This window comes from Protobothrops mucrosquamatus, unplaced genomic scaffold (assembly GCF_001527695.2).
Source record: "Protobothrops mucrosquamatus isolate PMUCROS unplaced genomic scaffold, P.Mucros_1.0 scaffold6, whole genome shotgun sequence".
In the NCBI taxonomy this organism is placed as follows: Eukaryota; Metazoa; Chordata; class Lepidosauria; order Squamata; family Viperidae; genus Protobothrops; species Protobothrops mucrosquamatus.
The window spans coordinates 3065697-3091093 of NW_015386393.1; the positions used below are offsets into that span (position 1 = coordinate 3065697).

The following is a 25397-nucleotide window of genomic DNA, read 5'->3' on the forward strand; positions in this document are numbered from 1 at the left end:
CTATTACTATTACTATTACTATTACTATTATTATTATTTCAGACAAATGGCTGTCCAATCTCTTCTTAAAATCCTCCAGCATTGGAGCAGCCATAACTTCAGGAGGCAAGCTGTTCCACTGATTAGTTGTTCTTACTGTCAGGAAATTTCTTCTTAGTTCTAGATTGGATCTCTCTTTGATAAGTTCCATCTGTTACTTTTTATTCTGCCCTCAGGTGCTTTGGAGATGTTGAACCCTGCAGCAATAAGTATACACTTACCTGAGAGTAAGCCCGATTAACCACAGAGGTATTTATCTTTACATAAATAATACAGGTACAGATAATCAAGTGCAGCCGTTCTTTCTTCCCGATTCTGCCCTAAAAGGAGAGCAACACTGCCCCCTGCAGATGAAGAAAGAAATCGCCCTTCCTTGATAGGTGTTGGATTTGAAAAAAATTATATCAAGCATTGCCAAAGAATGGTTTAAGCATTCATTATGATAAAATTAATTCTAGGAAGGGGTGGCAGTAGATTAGCTGATCTTGTAAATCCTTCATTCTGATACAGGGAGGAGAAAGCAGGTCAACATAAGCATGAGCCGTAAGTAGTGTGTTTCACCACCCCCATATTTGTTGTTGTTGTTGTTTATTAGATTTTTATCCTGCCTTTTATAAATAACTTAAGGGAGTGAACACACTTAATGGTCCTTCCTCCACCTATTTTCCTCACAACAGCAACCCAGTGAGGTGGGTTGGGCTGAGAGAGAGTGACTGGTCCAAGACCACACCCAGCTGATTTTTGTGTCTAAGGTGGAACTAGAACTCACAGCCTCCTGGTGATTGGCCCAAAGACACGCAGCCAGCTTTCATGCCTAAAGCAGAACTAGAACTCCAGCTCCTGGTTTCTAGACCAGCACACTATACCAAACTGGTTCCTCATTAAAAGTAAAATACCATCAGAAAATGACCATTTATTGATTTATTATATTTGTTTATTTATTTACATTTATTTTATTACATTTCTATACCGCCCATCTCCCTTAAGTTACTCTGAACGGTTTACCATATCATAAAGCAATCTAAACACATGGTTAAAAACAGGGTTAAAAACAGAATTAAGAACAAGGTTAAAATTTACCAGTTAAAAGAGAAAATCAAAGTTTAAAAAAATCAGTTTAACAAGGCAGAGGGAGTGTCCTTAAACCATTCCCCATCCCCAGTACAGCATAATCCTTTTATACTCCCATGCTCATTGGCAGAGCCAGGTCTTAACGCTCATTCAGAAAACCAAAAGCGTTGGGGCTCACCTTGCCTCTGGGGATTAACATGCCCCAAAGTGTGGGGCAAAAGCAGAGAAGGTGTCCTACCTCATAGGTAGCAAACATAGGTAATCCAAATCAACAAAACATAATGAATATCAAGGTAAACAACAATGAGAAGATAACATAATAGTGCCTGAAGACAATCCATTTCTCCACATCACCATAATCATGCTAAAGAAAGCCACAGTGATGGTCTCACCCAACCTATAGTTCCCATCTAGCTCTTCAGTGGTTTACAAAATGCCAGCAAAGTTGGGGCCAAATGTTCTGGTGTTCTGAAAAATGGGCATTGCAACAGGGAAGGCCCAGGAGATGTTTTGGGTCATCCTTGGTGATAGCAGTGTTGATGGACCCAAGGTATCACTGGTCTGGAATAATGTAGACATCATCTACTGCTTCCGGGTTAGGCTTCCCACTATAGTTGTAATATAATTCCTGAGTATTGGCGTAGATGGGCTGATGGCCTTCAGAAGAATCTCTGCTCTCACCTTTCGATGGAGACCTGAGGACCCAAAATCCCCCAAACAAAAGAAATTATTATCATGTCCCCCTATGGAATCATTTTGATCCTCCTATCAGTTTTGATCTGATACAATTTGCATTATTGTTTTAAATCGTTTATTTTCCCTTTGGGAACCATTTTGAGGTATTTTAATGGAGCTGTTATAATAGCAAATTTATTCATCATGCACTTGTAACTAAGCACAGGCTAGATATAGCATAAAAACTGCAATTCTAAAAACATAATACAAAGGAATGTTAAATCACATTATGAAGTAAGGAGTCTTTAGAATAGTGTAGAACCTTTAAAATGTGTGAACTTCAATTCCCAGAATTCCCAGCCTGTTGAAAATCATTGGTGCTAGGCCAAATGACTTATGATATAAGGAAATTCTCTACATTCAAATTAGTGAGTAAAGTAAAAAAATAATAATAATGGCCAAGAAAATGAAGTTCTCTGTGAAATCATTACAGTGGTGAGGGGAAAAAAGTATGTTTTGCGAAGAGATGTTAACAATTTATAACTTTTTTGAAATGCGTTTTGCTGGATTTTTTTTTGTTGTTATTCTGTCTCTCACTGTTAAAGTAAACCTACCATTAAAATTGTAGACTGATCATTTCTTTGTCAGTGGGCAAATATACAAAATAAGCAGGGAATCAAATACTTTTTTCCCCTCACTCTGTGTGTGTGTGTGTGTGTGTGTGTGTGTGTGTGTGTGTAAAGAGAGAGAGAAAGAGAGAGAGAGAGAGACAGGGAGACAGGGAGAGATAGAGAAAGAGGAAGGGGGGTGTCTTTTTGATAGATTCTACCCATAAGCTTGAAGGATACACATTCCAACTTATCTCACCTTTAAGCCCCCTGCAGGACTAATTATTTTCAAAATTATCCCCCTTCCTCTCCTAATGACAAGAAATCTATTTTTATTCCATTTTGAAACTTGCCATTTGCAATTCATCATGGGGAGAAGCTTCACACACTTCCCAAAATGTGAAATGATGCTTCACCCTCACTTAAAAATAATGGGGAGGAACAGCATATGTTCAGAAAGCCTTATGGTGTTCGTGAAAAGCTAATTATTTGCAACAGTGGCGAATATCTGTAGCTCGGGTGTAGGATGAGGGTGAAGGTTCATCCTCCCATTCTGGTGGGTTGCTTTCCGAACATTTCATTACCAGGCTAGGTAACATCTTCAGTGGAGTTTAGGGAATGTTAGTGTCAGTGTTCTGTTTATAAGGGCTTCAGGTGTGGGTGTGTCAAGTGACGGTCTTGTGATGGGGAGGTTACGTCAAGTCTGGGTCATTGGGAGGTGAACTGGTGGGGGGAGGGGGCTTGTGTGTGTTGGTTGAGGGTCAATGCTGTCTCTGACTAAGGTGTCATCAATGTAGCATGTCCAGAATTTTGGTTGGATGGTGGGTAGAGCTCTGGATTCGAGTCATTGCATGATTGCTTCTGCTATTAGACCTGTTATGGATGAACCCCTTGGGGGACCTTGTACTTGCTTGTAGATTTTCCTGTTGAACTTGAAGTATGTGTTGAGGCACAGATCCAGGAGTTTCATGATGGTTTCTGTGAACGTGGAGTGTTCCATAGTGGCATCATCTTTGTGGGTATGGTGTTTCGTGAGTAGGTGGTGTATGGTTTGTTTAGCCAGGTCGATGTCACCTACTCACCTTCGTCATCGTCAGACACTCCCAAATTGGAGAAACACACCACCTACTCAATAATATATTCCCTGGGATCTAATTTTCATGCAAAGAGTAAATAGACAGTAGACTCCCATTCCTTGACATCGACATAAAGAAATTGGACAAAGGAGAACTGGAAACCCGTGTCAACCACAAACCTACACAGACGGACCAGTTTCTCAGCTTCACAAGCAAACACCCTACCGCACACAAAAGCAGCTGTGTCCAGACCTTCTTCAGAAGGGCCAGGACACACCACAGCACCACAACACTAAGAAAAGCAGAAGAGAAACGGCTGCTTGACGTCTTTCTCCGTAAGTGCCATCCAAAAAACTTCATATTCCGACACACAGCACCCAAACCACAATATACCACATAGCTGGACACCACGCAAAAACTAACCCTATCATAAGCAAAAGGGTTGTTGGAAATGACAGCCAGAATTCTCCAATCCTTAGAAATAACAATAGCCCACAAAGCCACAGCCACACTCCGGCAGGAATTATCCAGAACAAAAGACAAGACACGGAAGAATGAAAGAAGCAATGTCCTCTACAAAATCAACTGTAACGATTGGAACCACTTCTACCTGGGATAAACATCACGTCAATTGAAAAACAGGATCCACGAACACCGGCTGACAGTCAAACGCCACGATCCCAAATCCTTAATCTCTACCTACGCCAACACCAAACAACACCAGTTCAATTGGAGCAACACTAAAATCATCAGCCATGCTACCATCCACCACACTCGTGAGTCATGGAAGACTGGCACTCCACAAGCAATTCCATCCACAGACACACTGACCTACAACCAGCCTAGGAACCCCTCAGAATCCAAACCCCACCACCCAGCCAAGAGGAGACAGCACCGACGCTCAACCAATCCACGCAAGCCCCCCTCCCACCAGCAGTTCACCTCCCAGTGACCCAGACCTGATATGTATCCTCCCCCATCACAACACACCTGATCCATCGCAAGACCCATCAACTTGACACACCCACAACTGAAGCCCTTATAAAAAGAAGAACACTGATATCCCCCAAACTCTGAAGTTGTTACCTCGCCTGGTATCAAAAAGTTTGGAAACCAACCCACAAGCTCAGAGAACGAGCCTTCACCCTGAAGCTAATTGTTTTTTACATGTGTGTGTATTTCTTTTATACGGTGTCTGCCTGTATTTGAAGAGGTGTTTCAGGTTTACTATTATTTATTAAATTTCTATGGCAGCCATCTCACTGGTACAGCAATTCTGGACTGCTTAAAATATAATAAAATGTTTAAGCTTTTCAGTAAAGTTTAAAAATCTGGCTATGCTCCGAAATCTGGGGGGCTACATGCAACCAGGGCCCCGTCTCCTAGCTATATTCTTAACAGGCCAGACATCCTGCTTTGCATGTACTTTGAATTGGACGTTTTAATGTTTGCATTGTTTTAATGCTTTTTACTGCTTTTATTGTTTTAAAATGTTTTTAAGATTTTAATTGTAATATATTTTTTGAATTTTGAGCCGTCCAGTGTCTTTTGTTGAGATGGGCAGCTATAGAAGTTAAACAAACAAACAAACACATAGATAAATAACATCTCAGCCCATAGGAGAAATGGGGCCATGGGAAGCATCTCACAAGGGACCCTCATTCTCCAGGGAGTAAAGGCAAGGAGGGGGAGAGGTGCTTTCAGACTTGCAAGTTTCTGTTACTGTAACCTTACAAAAAAAGTACAGGTAGTCCTTGACTTACAACAGTTCATTTAGTGTCTGTTCGAAGTTACAACAGCACTGGAAAAAGTGACATGATAAGTTTTCACACAACCGTTGCAGCATCCCCATGGTTACATGATCAAAATTCAGATGCTTGGCAACTAACTTATATTTATGATGGTTGCAGTGTCGGTGTGTGTGTTTGTGTGTGTGTGTGTGTGTGTGTGTATCATGGCATCCCCTTTTGCCACCTTCTGACAAGCAAAATAAATGGGAAAGCCAGATTCCCTTAACAACTGTGTCACTAAATTAACAACTGCAGTGATACACTTAACAACTACAGCAGGAAAGATAGTAAACTGAGGTAAAATTCACTTAAAAAACTGTCTCACTTAGCAACAGAAATGCTGGCCTTGATTGTAGTCGTAAGTGGAGGACTACTGGTAGTTTTAATTCTCGTGGTTTTGGTTTCCTGTCTGAATTTCTTTGAAGGGCTGACCCTAAGTCACCAAACCTCGTTTTTGTAATCTAGAGAAGAGGAATGAGATGTAAGTCGGTGAAAAATGGGAACGTGGGACTCTCATCTGCTTTTTCGTGACCAAAGAGAAAGACTAAATCTCTTTCTGTTATAGGTGGTCCTTAACTACCTAACAAATACATAAATAAATCTAAAAATAAAATAAAATTAAAAAAAAATTGAATACAGGTAATCCTCAACAGTTCACTAAGTGAACTGAAAAAAGGGGACTTATGACCTTTTTTTCACACTTATGGCTCACATTTATGCAGTGTCCCAGGATCTGTCAAGCAAAGCTAAAGGGGAAGCCACTTTACAACTATGTTACTAACTTAACAAATACAGTGATTCACTTAACAACTGTGGCAAGAAAGGTTGCAAAATGGGGCAAAACTCCCTTAACAATTATCTCGCTTAGCAACAGAAATTTTGGACTTAATTGCCGTAAGTCGAGGACTACCTGTAAAAAAGTTAAAAACCAAGATAATGGGCAGCCTGGGGCTCTCCTCTACCTGGTCAGCCTCCCTTAATGTAGCAGTCCTCTGCTGAGGTCCCCCAGGCCAAGTAGCAGAGCCAGGAATGGGGGGTGGTCATCTCCCATAGGAGACTATTCCAGAGGATGAGGGCCACAGCAGAAAAGGACTTTCTCCTGGACCCCGTAAGCCAAAATTCCCTGGCAGATGGGATCCGAAGTAGGCCGTTAATGCTGAAATGAGCAGGGTGGGCTATGCCCATTGGGGTCAGGCAATTCCTCAGATAACGTGGATCCATGCCAGGAAGGGCTAAACCATGCTAAGCATCTTGGGTGATTTCAGTTGAAAACATGTCAAGTGCTTTCACTGGAGGGGTAGATGATGTGAGTAAATTCTCTTTCAGAAACTTTTTAACTCAAGTGTTTGACATTTAGGATAGGGATAAAAATATAAGCCCTTCTATTCAAATAAAAAAGCCCTGTCTAGTCCAATATCTTAACTCCACCAATTTACTGTCAGAAGAAGACTGTTCCTATGCATAAAAGTTCCATGACTAATGGTTGCTGACAGACCCACCCTAATTAATAAGAATTCTACCAGATCACACTGAGCTCCGTCATGGGTTAGTATTTTGTGTGTAACCGAGGCCAGCCTGATGCTGCTCCATTGGAAAGGCATGAAAATGGTCCAGGTCCTTTCCTTGTTGTTCGATGGAGCATCTTGCATTCAGAGTCAGCTTCACATCCTTATTAAGGCAAATGTTTTCCTTCTCTAAAAACCACCCGGATTTCCATTCTACCTGTTGCTGGGAATGATGGAGGCTCTACACTAAGTTTGAATGTTCGCAAACCCATTTCAGCCAAGAGACTTAACCTGAAGTCATTTTGCTTCGGAAAGAAATGAGGCCACCAGAACGGGTAGGTGTACATTTGAAATAAAGTGCTATTCTTCTGGTTAAAGATAGTTCTTCTCATTCTAGTTTTCCAGCCTGTCTCACCCTCCAGATGCGATTGGGACTGTACAGGTTAGTCCTTGACTTACAACCATTTGCTTAGTGGCCATTCAAAGTTACAACAGCACTAAAAAAAAAAGGTGATTTATGACCGTTTTTCACACTTACAAGCAGGGCTTTTTTTCTCAGCGAAAAGGTGGCGGAACTCAAACCTGGCCACGCCCCCATCAAACCCTAGGACCGCCCCTTTAGAAAAAAGATGCAAGTAAAATGTGGGAGGGGCTACTTCCGGTTTGGGAGGGGCTATTTCCGGTGTGGCCGGCCCGGAAAAAGGTGCCGGAACGCCGTTCCGCCGCGTTCCGGCAGAAAAAAAGCCCTGCTTACAAGCATCCCCAAGTAGCATCCCCAAGTCTACATGATCAAAATTCAGAGTCTTGGCTACTGGCGTATTTAGCACGGTTGCAGTGTCTTTGCGACCTTCTGTTGACGGGGAAGCGAGATTCATTTAACAATTCTGTTATTAATGTAACAATTGCAGTGATTCACTCAATAACTGTGACAAGTATGGTCATAAAATGGGGCAAAACTCACTTAACAATGGCCTCGCTTAGCAACAGAAATTTTGGGCTCAAATGTGGTCGCACGTTGAGGACCACCTGTACAAGATTCTCGGAGATTTAGGGTACTATGATACTAGAACTCATAATTAAGTATATAAAAGCTCACTTAAGAACTGTCTGGTTTAGCGACAGAAATTTTGGGTTCCATTTCGGTCATAAGTTGAGGATTACTTATGATGGGCCACCCAGTATACCGATTGGAGAAGCTGGCCCTAATTATTCAGTCAGCAGAACGGCAGTCTGAAAATCCTCTGCGGACTATTTTAAGCACAACTGAAGAAGCACATTTCTGCCCAGCGAGTTGTTGCTGGGAACAAGGCATAGGGGTTGCGTTGGGGATTTTCTCCCTTCCTTTTCCTGGCTATTACTCAAAGCAGAAAAAAAGCAAGGGGGTGGGAGGAAGAGACAGAGAGAGAAATTGCCCAACCGGAAATTAGTTAAGAGAAAAAGCTGAAAAACACATGACCTGTGGATGGTGGCACAGTTCTATGACTCTTAAAAAAAAAAAACCTTTCTAAAACAAATGTTTGCCCTGGGCAATTCTAACTGCAGTGGCCAATTCTGAAACAAATGTTTGCAGTGGGCTTCTAACAATAGGAAGACTTGCAGCCAGGTCAATTGAGACTTTGGTGAATTAAGACTTTGGAAAGAGCTCAGAGAAGAGCAACAAAAAATGATTAAGGGCCTAGAAGCTAAAACATACAAAGAACAAAAAAAGAAGGACCAGGGGTGACATCATAGCAGTCTTCCAATACTTGAAGTGTTGCCACAAGGAAGGAGGGGTCGACCCCTATTCTCCAAAGCACCAGAAGGAAAACTGACCAAGAAGAGAAGCAACTAAGGAAAAGTTGTGAGAACAATTAACCAGTGGAACAAATTGCCTTCAGACGTTGTGGGTGCCCCATCACTGGAGGTTTTTAAGAAGACACTGGGTAGACATTTATCAGAAATAGTATAGGTCTCCTGCAACAGCAAGGGGTTGGATTAGATGACCTCCAAGGTCCCTTGCAACTCTTACTTACAGACAAGAGACATCTCAGCCCATAGGAGAAATGGGGGCATGGGAAGCATCTCACAAGGGACCCTCATTCTCCGGGGAGTAAAGGCAAGGAGGGGGAGAGGTGCTTTCAGACTTGCAAGATTCTGTTACTGTAACCTTACAATAAAAGTACAGGTAGTCCTTGACTTACAACAGTTCATTTAGTGTCTGTTCGAAGTTACAACAGCACTGTAAAAAGTGACCATGATAAGTTTTCACACAACCGTTGCAGCATCCCCATGGTTACATGATCAAAATACAGATGCTTGGCAACTAACTTATATTTATGACGGTTGCAGTGTCGGGGTGTGTGTGTGTGTGTCATGACATCCCCTTTTGCCACCTTCTGACAAGCAAAATAAATGGGAAAGCCAGATTCCCTTAACAACTGTGTCACTAAATTAACAACTGCAGTGATACACTTAACAACTACGGCAGGAAAGATAGTAAACTGAGGCAAAATTCACTTTAAAAACTGTCTCACTTAGCAACAGAAATGCTGGCCTTGATTATAGTCGTAAGTGGAGGACTACTGGTAGTTTTAGTTCTCGTGGTTTTGGTTTCCTGTCTGAATTTCTTTGAAGGGCTGACCCTAAGTCACCAAACCTCATTTTTGTAATCTAGAGAAGAGGAATGAGATGTAAGTTGGTGAAAAATGGGAACGTGGGACTCACACCTGCTTTTTCATGACCAAAGAGAAATGGGCTCCAGAAGATGGTAGAGGACAGGAAGGCCTGGAGGAACATTGTCCATGGGGTTGCGATGGGTCGGACACGACTTCACAACTAACAGCAACAGCAACTTGGTAAATGGTATAGGGCAGGGGTAGGCAACCTTGGCTCTTTTATGATTCGTGGACTTCAACTCCCAGAATTCCTGAGCCAGCTTAACTGTCTCAGGAATTCTGGGATTTGAAGTCCACGAGTCATAAAAGAGCCAAGGTTGCCTACCTCTGGTATAGGGTCTCCTGCTTGAGTAGGGGGTTGGACTAGAAGACCTCCAAGGTCCCTTCCAGCTCTATTCTGATTGATTGATTGATTAACTTACGATCATTCATATAGCCATTCGGCCATTCATTCAAAGTTACAAAGTACAAGTAGTTCTCGACTTACAACTATTTGTTTAGTGACCATTCAAAGTTGCAATGGCGTTGAAAAAAATGACTTAGGGCCATTTTTCAGACTTATGACCGTTTCAGGGTCCCCATGGTCACGTGATCAAAATTCAGGCGCTTGGCAACTGGCATGTGTTTATGACTGTCGCCCTGTCCCAAGGTCACGTGATCACCATTTGTAATCTTCCCAGTTGGCTTTTTACAAGCAAAATCAATGGGGGAAGCCCGATTCGCTTAATGATCAAATGGCGATGATTTGCTTAATAACAGTGGCAAGGAAAGTCATAAAATGGGGCAAAACTTACTTAATAACTGTCTTGCTTAGCAATTGAAATTTTAAGCTCAATTGTGATCGTAAGTTGAGGACTATCTGTAACGTATGACCAGCCCTTCCACTTAACAATGGTTGCAGCATTCCTGGAGTCACATTATTATGATCTGAGCACTTAACAACTGCCATGTATTTACAATGGTTGCAGCATCCTGGGGTCACACAATTCACAATCTTCCCAGACAGCTTCCAACAAGCAAAACCAGCGGGGAAAACAGGATTCACTTAATGACTGTGACAAAGAAGGTCATGAAATTGGGCATGGTCATGTGGTAACTCACTTAACAACCACATAACTTAGTGACAGAATTTCCGATCTTATCTGTGGTCATAAGTTGAGGACTTCCTGTAATACTGTGTGGGGCAATTTTTCAAGTGGTCTTCCTTGGCAGAAAAGGCTACCTTTTTCTCAGGGAACTGGCAATTTAGTTTGAGTTTGTCTTGACATATTTTGGAGCTGACTAGACAGTTGGAAGTTGTGGAAGGCTTTACTGTTGACGTTGTAGTTTCCTCTCACACACATTTCCATCTCTCTAAAAAGCTCGCTGGTTGTTTATACTTAGAGTAGCCTCAAAGGAGGGAGTCCGTCCTCTTGTTGTTTTTTTGAGATTTAATGGAAACCCTGGAGAAATTAGGTTGCAGTCAACAGGGAAGTCAATCACACAGGCCAATTAAAAAAAGATACTACAAACTTGAGTATCTTAAAGGAAATTCTCCTCTCCTCTCCCACCTCCACCCAACCCCATCTTAGGAAATGTTGAAAACAAAATTTATTTCGGCATACTAAGAATGTGTGGACTTCTAGGAAAAGGGTTTGATGACTTTTATGTGCAGCACAACTTCAAGAGGGCTCCTTCCTGTCGCATGTCGTTTTAGAAATAAATGACATCACACAGCCACCCTGTTTAGAGTTTCCACTGATCCTTACAACCCAAATGTGTCCAAGGATGTGAGTGTCTGTGTGTGTGTGTGTGTGTGTGTGTTGTCAAATAGTCTACATGATGACCACAACTGGGCAACCAAAGTCCTGTCCTTTTTAATGGGTGCCGGGACCACAATCTTAATTTGACTATCCCAGGAATTCTCAAACATTGCATTGCCACAAGTCTCTAAAATGATTCATGAAATTGTGCAACTCTGCCATGTATACAACTAGTGATTTCACTGCACTTAGGGTGTGCCCAGAAATAAATGCACTCTTATGTGAATCTTTGGGATTACTTATTAGCTACACAATTTACTTCAGTAATTACATTTCAATCTATGCATCACCAGAGATTTCAAATTTGAGATACTATAGCAGCCCATCACAAACCTGTGCAAGTAATAAACAACACAATTGTTTCCCCCCCATCAGCCCTTTAAAAAAAAGATTGCCTTCCCCTCTAAATTGCTTGTAATCAAAGAAAGTCACAGGTCACATAGCTCTATCCAGCTGTCCATCTATGTACCTACAACCTTCTTAGGAATAGTGTGTTTATCTAATATTATACATAACTTTTGATATTGTGATAATTAAAGTTTTATCGAAAAAATGCAAAGCGACTGAAATGACAGAAGCAGAAAAGGGGTGCATAGCCAGGTCCTTTCCAGCCCCCTCCCTACCATCTCTGTCCTCAACCCAAGACCATATCAGCAATTCTTCTCCTTTCTTCTGGGATTTCACTCCCTTGTTTATCCTGCAGACTAGACAGAGGAAAAACTGTGCTTTTGTTACTGTTGCTGTTAAGTCGAAGCATTTCTATATTCTTTAGTAAGAGAGGAGAACAAATAGCCAGCCAGGTGTTCCTGAACTACAATTCCCAGCAGCCCCAAGAAGACTGAGGTAAATTGGGAGTTGTTGGCTGGGTTCATACAACATCCGACATTAGGCTAAAATGGGGTGTTTGGTAGTTGGTGGTTCTATAAACTGAGTGATCTGAGCAATCCTGAAATGATGTGTGAACCAACCCATCATGTTCAGCCATAATATGACATACGTGTGGGGCAAAGCATGCTACAGGGTTGCAGTATTGGCTTAAAGAATTCAGTTTGAGAATTTAATGTGTTGTGTGAAACCAGCCCCAGAGGATCATGGGTTCCCAATCCCTGTCCTATTCTAGCAGACGCTACAGATGGCTTTCTCTTTCAGTTCCTCCATCCTCAGAGCCAGTTGTTCTGCCATCTGTCCTTTTATTACCTTTTATTGGGCTCTTCATTTTCATTTCTGTTTTTAATTTGATTGACCCCACAAGAGAAAAACAAGCCCAGAGAAGGAAGGCCACGTCCTGTTCTAAAAACAAGATACGCTTATATGTCCTTTTTTTTGCCTTGATGTGTCTCTTAATTCAGTTAAACATTCAGATGATGTTTATGGATATTTGGAGATTTGGAGAAATTGACCAGTCTCTTAAAAGGAAGAGAAAGGAGACCCCTGGATTATAGAAGACTACATGAAAGCCAGTTAGATGGGGTTGCTGGCCAAAGGGAGACAATCTGCTATCCTTCAGATATTTTGGATTACAAATCCCACAATCCCCTGCTACAGGACAAACTAGCAGTAGCTGATGGGGATTCACATCCAAAACATAAAAGGCCCCAAATTGCCTATTCTTGGTCCTGGCCATATGAATTGGGTAATCTTGATCAGTCATTCTAAACCTCAACAATATTAAGACACGTGGACTTCAGCTCCCAGAATTCCCTAGCTAGGGAATTCTGAGAGATGAAGTCCACACATCTTAAAACTGCTGAAGTTGAGAAATATGGAACTACATTATGCAATTTGGTAATTTCCTCAAGACCATTGATCTTGCTTTGAAATGCAGAATTGAAGGACCATTGAATGATGAAGTTAAAAAAAAAACCACCTACAGATCATGAAATGGGGACAATATGGGTATTTTGCTGCAGCAGATCGTTAGGGGGGAAATGGGAATTGCCAAGAATTAAGAAACCCAGCAAATTTATTGCAATCTTGTGCTTTTTGTAAAAGAGAGACTTCCTGCAGCCGCAAAGGCATTTCAGGAAGCCCAAGAAATAACCCTTTACTTTACTGTATTCAAAGTTCTCAGTTCTGCCCACTGCAAAAATTTCAATCTTTAAACAATTTTTGCTGTCCAACTTGATAAGGTTAGCAACAGACCGTTAAATGGAGACCTACTCTGGATGATGAATTTTCACTGAATGCTACAGTACTGGATTATTTAGTACTGTATTGGAAAGCATCATTAAGACATTCTCATGCTAAAAAATCATCTCTCTTTTTAATTTTTTTTAATTTGAACAGGGCACTGGAAAATTTAATTTTCTGCCCTTTGGGTTAAAGGTAGTCCTCAACTTACAACCATTCGTTTAGTCCAGGGGTCTTCAAACTTGGCCCTTTTATGACTTGTGGACTTCAACTCCCAGAATTCCTCAGCCAGGCATGCGTGCATGGCTGAGGAATTCTGGGAGTTGAAGTCCACAAGTCATAAAAGGGCCAAGTTTGAAGACCCCTGGTTTAGTCACTGTTTGAAGTTACAAGGACACTGAAAAATGTGATGTATGACCAGTTACAGGTTCTCCATGGTCAGATGATCAAAATTCGGGCACTTGGCAACCAGCATGTATTTATAACATTTGCACTGTCCTGGGAGCATGTGATCACCATTTATAACCTTCCCATCCAGCTTCTGATAAGCAAAATCAATGGGGGAAGACAGATGCACTTAATGACTGCATCATTCACTTAATAACTGCCTTGCTTAACAACGAAAATTTTGGGCCCAACTATGGTCATAAGATGAGGACTATCTGTATTTACACCTCATCTTGTTTTTTGTGCTATGATAGAACACCGCAAAAAGGCAAGCTTGCCATCTCACATCAAGACTGTACAAAGATACCTTAGTGCGATACTTTACCATTATTTGTGCATCAATTAGCTGCAAAACACACACAAAAAATGATGATGCAGTTATATGTATCATCAAATTAGGACTGCCTTTTTGTAGTGTTTTATCTATGCACCCATAGGGAATGTCAGGAAAAAGGAATTGCAAATTAACTGGAAGAAATGGAGCAAACTATAATACGCACAATCTATTTCTGAAATGAAAATTCAAACTTCCCTTATTTAAACAGGAATTCAGAAAGGGGGAAGTTCAGGTTAAAAAAGATACTTCCAAGTGCTGTGATCCAAGCCTTGATGGACAGCAATTTAAAATAAAACACACACACATCACCCTTTTATTCCTCATGCTGTTTTCAGATTTCAAACCAGAATTGGGCCTTCGTTTATGCTGAAGTCACAACACCCTGTTCAAGCACCAGTTGTATATGACCCAGAATCGTAGATAGCTGCAGATTATATGACCAAAAGGGCGTCACTCTTGATCACTCAGAAAACTGTAACTAAGGAGCAAAAGAGAAGTTCAGCTCCAGTTCTCTGACAGACAGGGAACTGATGCTGCTTTTAATAGACTCTTTTCTTTTTATTTTATTTTTTTTAACATTCTGGGAACAGCTGATTGGACCAAGAGGCAGCTACAGAGGTCCCTTTTTCTTTCTTTTGTACAACTGGAATGAGCATCTGTTGTGCCAACAAAGTTGTGTGCTTTTGACTCTTAGGAAAGGGTCACTTTGGCTATTTTGGGTCTCTGTGTTGCATTTGTTTGGGGGAGACAGTTTGATTTAATGCAGCGTTTTTCAATTTTGACAACTTTAAGCTGGCTGGGGAATTCTGGGAGTTGAAGTCTGCACATCTTAACCTGGTTAAGGTTAAAAAACACTGCTTTAAAGGTTTAATATACTTATTTTGCTCCTAAACATGTTATTGTCCTGCTGTGAGATTTAACACATTTTCTCCCTTCTAAAGAACACCTATTGTTTTAGAGTCTAATAGGTTCAGAAAGAACAACTGAAAGGTATCTCTTCTGTGGCCCTCAAACAGTTCCAGAATTGGGTGGATGAAGAATTTGGGAGCTTCTTTGTTCTGGGGTGGGAAGAGCATTGGGGATTTTGGGGAGCTTTTATGGGCAAAATTCTAGGATCACAGAAGTAAGGATTGGTGAGATCTTGGAGACCATCTAATTCAATCCTCTCCACAGTGCAAGAATCTACAATTTCAGAATCCTGGACAAATTTATTTGTTTTGCAAATATATAGTAAAAAAGTAGAATAGTTTTAGAAGATGTTGAGAGTTTGGAAAAAGTTCAGAGAAGAGCAACTAAGACGATTAAGGGTCTGGAGACTAAAACATATGAAGAACTGCTGCAGGACTTCGGTTCGGCTAGTCTAAAGAAAAGAAAAAATAGGGGAGACATGATAGCAGCATTCCAGTATTTGAGGGGCTGCCACAAAGAAGAGGGGGGTCATGTTATTCCCAAAGCACCAGAGGGCAGGACGAGAAACAATGGTTGGAAACTGATCAAAGAGAGAAGCAACCTGGAATTAAGGAGAAAGTTCCTAACAATGAGGACAATTAACCAGTGGAACAGCTTGCCCTCAGAAATTGTGGGCGCTCCATCATTGGAGTTTTTTAAGAAGAGACTGGACAGTCACTTGTCTGAGATGGTATCTGTTCTCCTGCTTGAGCAGGGAGCTGGACTAGAAGACCTCCAAGGTCCCTTCCAGCTCTATTCTATTCCATATGGCCTCCCATCTTAATCAAATATCTCTGGGCAGCTAACAAGCATAAAACAAAAGCATAGATGTAAAAACAGAGAAAAGACTTAAATGAACAATAAGCTACTATAGTCATCTTCTCAACAAGACAGAACAAAACAGAGACTCGGCTGAACTTCTTTCCTGGCCCTGAAGCCAGAAAGAAGAGCCAGGTTTTTATGATCTCCCAAAAAGCCAGGTGAACCTTGAGGTGGCCACCAATCCATTGTTTAAATGCCTCCATCAAGGTAAAAATGCCCAGGTACAGGTAGTCCTTGACTTACGACCACAATTGAGCCCAAAATGTATGTTGCTAAGTGAGAAATGTATTAAATGTGTGTGACTTTTCTTGCCACAGTTGTTAAGTGAATCACTGCAGTTGTTAAATTAGTAACACTGTGGTTAAGTGAATCTGGCTTCCCCCTTTTGTCAGTTCACAAAAGGAGATCACATGACTCTAGGACACTGCAACCATCATAAATATGAGCCAGTTGCCAAGCAGCTGAATGTAAATCACATGACCATGGGGATGCTGCAATGGTCATAAGTGTGAAAAATGGTCATAAGTCACTTTTTTCAGTGCTGTTGTAACTTCAAACGGTCACTAAGTGAAGTGTTGTAAGTCGAAGACTACCTGTACTCCTATTGAACATCTCTTAAACCCGTGGTGGTGAACCTATGGCACGTGTGCCACAGGTGGCACACAGAGCCCTCTCTGCGGGCACGCGTGCCATCGCCCCAGTCCTAGGCCTTCAGCTGGGTTTTATAAAATCTTTTCGCTTTAGGCCTCCGCCGCTGTGTGCAAAAAAAAAAAAGGTTCAATCAATCAATTTCAACTTCTTGCGGGGAAAAAAAATCTCGCAAAGTTGGAATTAATTGATTGAACTTTTTAGTCCCACCTAGTCTGCCATTACCACCACAGCCACGCCTACCCAATGGGCCACACCCACCCAATGGGCCACGCTCACCCGGCACCCGACGATGCATAAGTGGGTTTTGGGTTGCAGTTTGGGCACTCGGTCTCTAAAAGGTTCGCCATCACTGTCTTAAACTAAGTCTTTTTTCCGTGAATAACCAGCTGACACCTCTAAACCAGGTGTTTTCCAATTCTCAGCTCTGGACAGCTATTAATGTGGCCCATAAGACTGTAAACTGTTAACATTTTTATGTGATTTTTAGAAATAGTTACTATATTACATATTGTATTATACTATATTATATATAATGTATTTATGTTATATATTTTATATGCGGTCCAAGACAATTCCTCTTTACTTAATGCGGCCCAGCCAAGCCAAGCGGTTGGATAAGCCTTCTCTAAACTATTCAGCCCCATCTTCGCCTCGATGCCTTCCAGATGGTTGAAGGCAGCTATAGAGACTTTTTCTCTCCAGGATAAACATATCCAACTCTTCCAACCATTTTTCATATACTTTCCTTCCCATCCCCTTATCAGCTTAGTGGTTGTCCTTTAGTCGTGCTCTTATTTGTCACCGTTCTTTCTAAAATTTAGGGCTAAACCTGGACACAATATTCTAGGTACACTCCGGCCAAGCCAGAATAGAGAAGAACAAGTAAATACGTTGAAGTTGCTTAAGGCATCCACTTCACTCTTTAAAACTCTTAAAATCTGGCCTCAAATAGGCCATGATAACCTTGACCCTATTTGGAGGGCATCCCTTTGCAAGCACCAGGCAAAGTGATGAGTTTTTTAGTTTGATGCTGACTTAATGTGCTTTCTCAAGACATGATGCCCCCTCAGTTGCTCACCTTTTGGCGGTGGTCTGCTTCCGACTCTGGTGGTTAGCTTGGCCACTTTTCATTTTGCCCACTTTGCCCTTGGATTGGTCATTGAAGACGTTCTCATAGTCCTTGTGGAACTCCATGTTTTGACTTGTGTTCCCTGGCGGAGACAAGCGGCTAATGTACCTTGATTGTCCAGAGGTGCCTTCAGATGTGTCGGAAGGTCGTTTTTCTTGGTTGATTGGGGCCCTTTTCTTCCTCCAGATTACAAAGAAAGCCAGGATGGCCAACAGGAGCAGAATCAAGATTGGTATGATGATGCCAATATAGAGACCATACCCAGTGTCAGGGCACTCCTTCTTGTAGTAATCAGTTACATTATCCAGTCTTTCAGAAGTGAAGCACTGGCATTTGATGCCGCTGTCTGAGCAGTTTTGGCAATAATGCAAAATGCTGCCTGCCACATTGCAGCGGCAGTCCACCCGGAGCTCCTTCAGGCATGGATGGAAGCCTTCAATGGATATAGAGCTAAGTTGATTCTTCTCCAGACTCAGGACCTTCAGGTTGGGTGTTTTGTCAAAGAAGTCGGAAGGAAGGCTCTTCAATTTATTATTGTGAAGGAACAACGATTCCAGTTTTGCTGCAGACTCCAATTCTGATAACTCTGTGATGTTGTTATTGGACAGATCCAACTCTTTCACTTGTTTCCAAATAGTGAGATTGACTTTGGTGACAAGAAACCTGCCACTGAAATTCAGGCATGGCGTGTCATTGAAGCGTTTAAAGTTGATCTTCGAACAAGCAGCATCCACAAGGCATCCAAGGCGGGAAAACAGCAGAGTAGCGAGCAGTCCCCACATCCTACAGTACATAAAAGCAAATTGGGGTGATGTATGTGGCAAATGGGTGAATTAATCAATTCTAATCCATCCTAATTCCCGTGTTTTACAAATCTGTTGTCATAATTTCTCCTCTTTTTCTCATTTATGCACTTCTGCTAAACCCAAGGTTCTTTACAAATGTCAGCACCCCGTTGTTGTTGTTTTGCTCAGCATCTCAAAATGTTTGTATTTTAGTTTTGCAATTCTGCCTATTTTTTGCAGATTTCCCTCTCCACCATACAAAATAATGCTTTTTCAGGTTATACTATATGAATTTTCACTCTTTTTTTTTTAAAGAGTGCCACAAGATTTTGAAAAATACCATACACATTTTGAATGATATCCAAGTGTCAGTTCATGCCTTGGTTTAATTTTTTTAAAAAAATGAATTTGCATCTAAATCTTTTTCTTAAATTTCTTTCCAACCTCAACAATAACATGGCAAAATGGCTAGATCAGGGCTTTTCAACCTTTTCACCCATTGTACCACTTTTAGGATATGGCAACATCCGAGTACTACCAGTCGCCTAGCAAGGTGTCAAAAACTTGATGACCTCCCCCCCCAAAAAGGAAAAAAGTGATAAAGTACAGGTAGTCCTCGACTTACAACAGTTTGCTTAGTGACTGTTCAAAGTTACAATGGCACTGAAAAAAGTGACCCCCAAGCCACAGCCGAGCAAGACACCTACCTGCCCGCCCGGAGGCGCTCTTCCTCTTGTCTGAGGTTTTCATTGTTGTGAGCATTTCTGTTGAGGATTGGCAGCGGGGGTGGGGTGGGGGGGTGTTTGGTTTTTATCCCCCCGTCTGCTGGGTGGTTGCAGCAGGTTTTGGTCACTTCACATGACTCTGGGACACTGTGACCGTCATAAATGTGAATCAGTTGTCAAGCATCTGAATGTAAATCACAAGACCCTGGAGATGCTGCAACATTCCAGCTGATCGGCACTTCTTCTGGGCTCAGCAGAAGCGTCAGGATCAGTGCTGCTTTCCAGCTGATTGGCGCTTCTTCAGGGCTCAGCAGAAGCGCCAGGATCAGCGCCGAGCTCCAGCTGGAGCCTGGCGCTGATCCTGGCGCTTCCACTGAGCCCTGACAGCCCCAAAGAAGTGCCGATCAGCTGGAAAGCGGCACTGATCCTGGGGCTTCTGCTGAGCCCTGACAGCCCTGCAGCTCCAGCCATCTCTCGCTCAGGCTTGTGCGGTGCTGCCACCGGTTCAGCTCATTCCCCTCTTCCACTACCACTTTCTTAGGATGGTCGCGTACCACCTGCCAGGTGCCAATGTACCACAGGTAGTACCCGTACCACTGGTTGAAAAGCCCTGGGCTAGATCATTCTGCATCATGGTTTTGATTTGGCAGCCAAGGAGCCCTTCTCAATTTTCATTATTTTATTTTTTTGTTAAGATCCTTACAACAATTAAATCAACTCTATGAGGAATCCTGTAACTATGTTCACATGGCACAATTGGTTGGAATTGGTGGAAGAGCCTTTTCTAAGCACCTACAGCTTGCTTCAATAGTAGCTGAAGCTACTTTTCCATGTGTTATTATTATTTTTTCATGTAATGAAAAATGCAGTGGGTAGCGCTATCATGGGCAGAATAGGGAGAAGCTTATCCCTACCCTTGGTGGCCATTTCTTGGCAGAGATATAAACTTAGATTTATTATATCACATCTATAAGATTTGGAGTGCTAAAAATTAATGATTTGAGAAAGGGGGAATATGGGGAACCACACAGTGGCTAGTAAAAATTGTCCAACTGAATGAGACCAGAGGTCTACTAAACACATCTTTGTGCATTTCCCAAAACAATCAGGCACATGATTGGCATTCAGAGGCATATTACCTGGGAATAAGATGGATCCACATAGCTAACAAGCTCAAAAGAAGATCTAGATCAATCCATTAAGCCCAGCCCTGAGATTCCAATGAAGACCAAGCAGATGCCTTCAGGAAGGCAAAAAAAAAAAAAAGAAAAAAAAAAAGGCATAAATGGGAAGTCAATTGCTGTTGAATACAGAAGCTCCATTTTGCTATTAAAGTCAGGAAACAAATATTAGAACTCTGAAATGAAATTTGCAATCTCAAGGCAGTCTTGATTCCTGGCAAGCATCTGGGCATGTTCTTGCCATTTTCCTGGTCACATTTTTGGAAATAGTTTGCTATTGCCTTCTTCCTGGGGCTGAGAGAGAGGGATTGGCCCAAAGTCAGCCAGCTGGCTTTGCATCTAAGCCAGGACTATACCACCGGACTCTCTTACTAAAACTCTACTTTATTAATCTAGAATCATAATAACAGAATCTTGAAAGCCACCTCTCCATCTTATACCAAAGAGAGTCAAGGCAGGGCAATCTGGAGTGTGTTTCTCACTTTTCTTCATTCCTGGGCATTCACTAACAATTTCACTACCAACAAAGCCTATTCACCTATACAGTCATGTCCAAAAGACATGGATTGGCCTCTCCTTCACTATGAACCATCTAGCATTGCTTTTACTAATGAACAACTTACAAATGAACATTTTGTTTACAGAACTTGTGTTCAGAAACAGAATGGAAAGGGTTACTGATCAAGGGGTTAGACCAGAAAGATCCAAGTTCCTACTAAGCCACAAATATCAGAGTTGACTCGAGGATCAGTTACTACTCTAACACATCCTACCTCACAAGTTTATTGAAAGATAATATAGGGGCAGGGGGTAATTAAACAAGCTGCCTGGAATAGTGCTTAATATATCTGAAGTCAGACTAGGGAGACCCAGCTTCAAATCCATCCTCAACCATGCAAACTCATTGGCTACTTCTCTCACCATAGCCTACCTTATAAAATTGTTGTGGAAATAAAATCCAAGCTCTTTTATGGGAAAATAGAGTAAAGCAGTATCATCCACAATGCAGATTGGGTGGTTGAAAGGTGATGTATTTACACATATTCAATCAACTTTATATCCTACTTTTCTCCTAAGACCTCAAGTTGATAGAGGTAGTTTTAACTTCATAACCATCCTACCAATTACAGCAGATTGATCTGAGAGATGGTGAGCGACCATCTTGAAAGGTTGAGAGTGGAGTTGAATCTGAGTTAATCCAGTGTAACTCTTAAAACTTCAACACACCAATTGTGTTGTTTTGCTTTCCCATTCTGTTCTATTGTACAGTAACTGCGCTCCCATTTTGGCCCCAGCCATTTATTACAGCTGCTGCCCAAGTTAGGCTTTTCAAGACACTAATCCACAAGATATATGGGACTTTTTTACGCCCAACCACTTCTCACACCATACCTTGAACTGAAGTCTTCAACGGATCTTCTCAGCTTTGCTGTCTTACGCTGTTGGCATTGCTTGTGACGGGAATAAAAAGGGAACCAGCAAAAGTTTCCTCTTTCAAAAATACGAGGAGGGTGGGAGGAAAGAAAAGGAAGTGAGGGGGGAAAGGCCCAGTTACTCAACCTCCTAAAAAATCAGCACAGACAGACATCTGCCATTGTCTCTGCCAGGGGCTGAGCTTAGGTTTTGGGGTTTGATCACATCTTTGCAAATAAATTCCCTAAAATATGAATTGGTTCTTTGGAAGTGGGCAGCTTCAGAACAGAAGCCAGTGTGGGAAGTCAGCCCCCCAGAGAAAGAAATATTAAAAGGAAAATATATTTCCTCAAAGGATCTTGAAGAGGCAGAAAAAGCATGCCCAATTTTTCTTGATAGCCCCAGGTCTCCCTCCCCCCAAGCAGAAGCCAGCTCTTTACAAATGCAGATGTAAACCATCAGGGAGGTTGAAGCTAGGAGATTAAGAAGACAAAGACACCTAAAATCTGCACACCTCACCCAAACTCTAAGAGTCATTAGCCCCAGCCCCAGGGAAGCAGGATATGACCTTTGGGACATAATAGGATTAACCCGTCACCAACAGAATACCAGAAAAGCACACTCAGACTCAAGTCAAAGTTCATGCCACAGGAACAGGAAACAACTCCAAACAAAAGGCTCCAGAGGGTATAAAAACCCACTCCCTACATGTGCTCAGTCCTTTTTTTTCTTCTCTTTTCTGTCAGAGCCATCTTTCTGTCTGGCTCTCCTCTTCAATAAACTGCAACCTTCTTTCTGAAGTAGTCGCCATGTTTATTCCCAGCTTGGACTGAACCATGATGAATTTATTCCCAGCTTGGACTGAACCACGATGAAGACTTTTCTTCCAACACCAGGAAAAAACAAGGATGGCAACTTGAGGGATAGGGGGGGCAGAGCCAGGATGTAGCCAGGACACATTGGGGGTGGGACCAAGATGCACCCAAATTTGGGGTAGCCCAATGTCAGGCCCAATCCACAGGGAAACTAACACTGACATATGTAGGGGAACTGTATGGTGCAGTGTGAATCCCCCTCTCACTGCATCTGGGAATTCTCTCTCACCAGTGAGTAGCTACTGTTAAACATAATGTTAGTTTTCTTCTAAAAGAGCACTAAACCCGTCTTTAAAAATGTATTGCCCTAATACACGTAGTCCTCACTTAGTTACCACTCTTTCGACCACTTGAGGTTAAGATGGGGCTGAACAAAAAGACTTACAGTTGGCTCTCAAAGTTGTGAGCATCTCAGTGTCCCCATAGTCACATGCAATTGCCATTTAGGAAATTGACAGCTACTGTAAATCACATTTATGATAGATGCAGCATCCCACAGTCCCACGATTGCCAGTTATGACCTTCACTGCCAGCTTCTGACATGCAAAGTCAATGGGGAAGCCTTTGGGAAATCAGAAGTCATGGTCATTACGTTGCATAACAACTGTGGACAATTCATTTAAAGACTGCAGCTGGAACTGCCAGAATTGCCATCGTAAATCCACATGGTCATGTGACTATTTTGTTTTATAATAGTGTCACTTGGCCATGGAGTTTCCAGTCCCAATTATGGTTGCTAACTGTGGACCACAATTAGTCCTTAACTTACAACAGTTCATTTAGTGACTGTTTAAAGTTACAACGGCACTGTAAAAAGTGACTTATGACCGTTTTTCACACGACCGTTGTAGAATCTCCACGGTCACGTGATCATGATTCAGACGCTTGGGAACTGACTCAAACTGATGATGGTTGCAGTGTCCCAAGGTCATGTGATCACCTTTTGGGATCTTCTGACAGATTCACTTAACAACCATATTACTAACTTAACAATGGCAGCGATTCAGTTAACAACTGTGGCAAGAAAGGTTGTAAAATGGGGCAAAACTCACATAGCCAAGGTTTTGCTTAGCAACAGAAACTTTAGGTTCAATTGTGGTCATAAGTCGAGGACTACCTGTACCTGTAACTAAGAGGGTTGTACAATATTGCCATGAAGTAGGAATCTCTCTGCAGCTGCAATGCACAACTTCTCACTACGCCTGTCACCTATTTTTAAGCGTGGCTTCCTGTTTTTCGGGTTGTTGGCGAAGCCAAAGTGGGAACTCTGAATGCTGGACATGTGTTGCTTCCATCTTTACTTCCCAACAGGCCTCAGAGCTGCATCTGAACAATGTGGAGACAGTTCCTCCTTCATGTTCAGCACCTGCTCCTTGGCTAAGCTTTTAAGTTGCACTTTTTCTCGGTAACCAACTTCCCATTTTTCAGAAAGTCATAGAGAAAGAACAAAAGCACCAGTCATAGTTGTGCTTGAATTCTAACAGGTAAGCTTCACATCCACTGAGTTCAGAGTGAGGTTTGTACTTCTCAGCTACAGTGTAAATCGGGGGTCTTCAAACTTGGCAAACTTTAAGACTTGTGGACTTGAAGTCCACAAGTCTTAAAGTTGCCAAGTTTGAAGACCCCTGGTGTAAATGCTGGAAAGATTGAAAACAAATATGTTTGCTTTTAATCCCGGTAGACCAAATCTTCCAAGCTCGGGTTTGCTCTTTCACTCACCCATCAGATAATTAAAATTTTGTGCTGAGTAGGAGAAGTTGATCAACAGGAAATCGATGCAAACTATGACATGAACTGAAAAGAGAGGGACACATCATAATTCCAAAATTGCAAGAGAGGAAGAATTCATGTTTAGTAATGTTTTCTGGGCCCTGTAGAGCTATTCTGCAAGACAGCAGTTTACCCCTTAAGTTTGGCATAGCTGAGTTGCTAAGCTCTATTTTTATCCAGGATTCTAGTTTGAGGGAGATATATAGCAGGCAGAAGAAATTCTTCTAATTATTTATGGAATTCCACCACAAGATACGATATGAAAGCCAATTTGGTGTAGTGATTAAGACATCAGGCTCGAAATCAGGAGACTAGGAGTTCTAGTCCTGCCTTGGGCATGAAACCAGCTAGGTGACCTTGGGCCAGTCACTTTCTCTCTGCCCTAGGAAGGAGACAATGGCAAACCACTTCTGAAAAACTTTGCCAAGAAAACTGCAGGAGCTTGTCCAGGCAGTCTCCAAAAATAGAACACAACTGAATGGAAAATTAAAATCCCACAAAATATAGCAAGGGAATTAAAGAATGGCTGTAGCCACACCAAACATCAACCCCAAATGCAATTTGCTTGTTTATGGCTTAGAGCAGAGGTCCTCAACCTTTTGGGCACCAGGGACTGGTTCCGTGGAGAGAGGTTTTTCCGCGGACTGGAGGGGGCGTGGTTTTGTGTGCTGTCTGCATCTCACGGATGGGACTTTGCTTGTTTGTGCGGACTGGTTGCTGGCATGCCGTGGCCCGGTACTGGTCCACGGACCGGGGGTTGGGGACCCCTGGCTTAGAGTGTTGGGTGAACTCAGCCAGAATTTCTACACATGGGAATGTGGGAATGGCCTTGTGAGACAAATATCCAGGAGGCCTAGATGTCCATCATACCAAAGATATCTCAGTCCAAGAAGGAAAAGCAGGAAGCATCTCAGAAGACACTTCCCTAGTTTTCTGGAAAGTAAAAGTAACAGAGAGGAGAAAT

The 25397-nt window shown here is 42.1% G+C and overlaps 1 protein-coding gene across 1 annotated transcript; it reads right to left on the reverse strand.

Moving 5' to 3' along the window:
* Positions 1–990: 990 nt before the first annotated feature.
* LRRC25 (leucine rich repeat containing 25) lies at positions 991–21783 on the reverse strand. The gene is made up of 3 exons (XM_015810055.1): positions 21768–21783; positions 17634–18467; positions 991–1805 (listed from the first exon to the last, which is right to left on the reverse strand). Exons 2-3 carry the CDS (start codon positions 18464–18466, stop codon positions 1664–1666), a joined length of 975 nt encoding a protein of 324 aa, XP_015665541.1. The 5' UTR covers position 18467; positions 21768–21783; the 3' UTR covers positions 991–1663.
* Between the last annotated feature and the right edge of the window lie 3614 nt (positions 21784–25397).